The 2,288-nt window shown below is 46.7% G+C and overlaps 1 protein-coding gene across 1 annotated transcript; it reads left to right on the forward strand.

Annotated features, from left to right (window-relative positions):
- Positions 1-468: 468 nt before the first annotated feature.
- LOC137362418 (histone H2B-like) lies at positions 469-810 on the forward strand (the record flags this gene model as incomplete). The annotated part of the gene is made up of 1 exon (XM_068026823.1): positions 469-810. A coding segment is annotated over one exon (342 nt), but the record flags the coding sequence as incomplete, so codon positions are not given.
- Between the last annotated feature and the right edge of the window lie 1,478 nt (positions 811-2,288).

The raw sequence follows: 2,288 nt of genomic DNA on the forward strand, positions 1-2,288 counted from the left end.
TAAAACACTCAAACACAGTAGCCTAGACTAAAAATGAAATTAATTGCATACTCACATGCAATAGCAGAGACACAACGACACAGAATCAGTCAATAAGTGTCCTCCTAACAACAGCCAGGGCATTTCCAGGAAGCTCCACACAGGGAGCAGCTCTTTCAATATAAACTGGGGCTGGAGAGAGTCTTTGTGCAATATACTTCCTGATTTCAGTACGGGGATTTGTGATTGGTTGCAAATATTTAATCTGATTGGATGGCGAAAGAGACCAAATGTCGAATTACAATATTAAATCGTTGGGACATCATTCCAAATCACCCAATCACAATCTTTACTTTCCCCCATCCCTCATTAGCATAGAGCTGTGGGATTGTCTATTTAATCCGCACTCGGAAGGGGTTTGGTTTATTTCTGTGTCTGAAATTGAAACTAAAGATGGTTGAGGAGAAGAAGAAGGTAGCTGCTAAGAAGGGCGCCAAGAAAACTGTGAGCAAACCGTCAGCAAAGGGCGGTAAGAGGCGGAGAAAGTCGAGGAAGGAGAGTTACTCCATCTCCATCTACAAAGTGATGAAGCAGGTTCACCCCGACACCGGCATCTCCTCCAAGGCCATGAGCATCATGAACTCGTTTGTGAACGATATTTTCGAGCGCATCGCGGGTGAGGCTTCGCGCCTGGCCCATTACAACAAGCGCAGCACCATCAGCTCCCGGGAGATCCAGACCGCCGTGCGCCTGCTGCTGCCCGGGGAGCTGGCCAAGCACGCCGTGTCGGAAGGGACAAAGGCGGTGACCAAGTACACCAGCTCCAAGTAAAACTGCACAATGGACTGAATAACATCCCAAACACAACGGCTCTTTTAAGAGCCACCCACAATCTCTCTGAAAAAGCTGCATCCGAACATCTCTATGAAATCATTTTAAGACAATGTGTAACATAATAAATGTCCCACTGCTGTGTTTTTGTCTGCTGTCCCATAAACCGAACTCAAACCCATAATCCGCTCATCCGCCTTTACTTTTTTGCTTAAAGCTGTTATTGTGGTTTTGCACAGCCCCTGAATGACCGCATTAACAGCTGCTTTCAGCGGTAAGGGTCAGACCTCAGTCCCTTCACCCTATTCCTGAAATGTGAACTGATTCATCATTTTATTGACAGTAACTCTCCGCAGTGTTACTGCCCGGAATGGGATTATTACACAGCAGACTAAGGGCTGTTTGAGGACTCGATCCTGCTTCCTCTTTTCAGAGAAGGACACTGATTGAAGATAAACTGAATGTTTCCCTTCAGGGAAATGCTGTGAACAGGGATTTAGTACCTCCCGGGACAGTTTGAAAGCAATTGTAGAAAGATCCACAATTTAAATAACATTTTAAACCCGCGTCTGTAATTCGTGACGGAAAAAGTTGAATAAAACAAAATAAAGAGAAGGGATTTTAAATATTTGACGAAGGATGACATTTATTTTAATCCGCTCCTTTCTGACAATGAAATTGGCGGTCTTTTTGAAATTGACAAATTTTCTGCTTCTGATGTTTTGGCGGTAAACCCCGCCCTCTTCTGTTGTCAGTGACCTGATTGGTGAAGAATATAGGCAAATGAGGTGAAATAAGTACCGGCCAATGGGGAGAGTTTTCAGTCGATAAGTGAAGTAAATGCGGTGGAAATTATCCATTCTTTGTGAAAGTATTTGCGAGATTGTGGAAATGTCTGGAAGAGGAAAGACCAGCGGCAAAGCTCGGGCCAAGGCCAAGTCTCGCTCCTCCCGGGCTGGATTGCAGTTCCCGGTGGGCCGTGTTCACAGGCTCTTGAGAAAGGGCAACTATGCTGAGCGTGTGGGTGCCGGAGCCCCGGTCTATCTGGCTGCTGTGCTCGAGTATCTGACCGCTGAAATCCTCGAACTTGCCGGTAACGCGGCCCGGGACAACAAGAAGAGCCGCATCATCCCCAGACACCTGCAGTTGGCCGTCCGCAACGATGAGGAGCTCAACAAGTTGCTGGGGGGAGTGACCATCGCTCAGGGTGGGGTGCTGCCTAATATCCAGGCCGTGCTGCTGCCTAAGAAAACCAGCGCTCAGAGCTCCCAGAAAAAGTAAAGCGGCCAAAATGTCACCTAATAAACCAAAGGCTCTTTTCAGAGCCACCCACAGTCTCTGTGAAAGGGCTGATTACTGTCTGATTCCAGAATGCCAGTAACAGGACCGAATGAGAACTATTTCAACTGTTTAAGCATCTGTTTCAGTGATTTCTCACTGTCACCCCAAAGCCTGTCTAATTTATTACTTCCACACTG

This window comes from Heterodontus francisci, unplaced genomic scaffold, assembly GCF_036365525.1.
Source record: "Heterodontus francisci isolate sHetFra1 unplaced genomic scaffold, sHetFra1.hap1 HAP1_SCAFFOLD_52, whole genome shotgun sequence".
NCBI lineage: Eukaryota > Metazoa > Chordata > Chondrichthyes > Heterodontiformes > Heterodontidae > Heterodontus > Heterodontus francisci.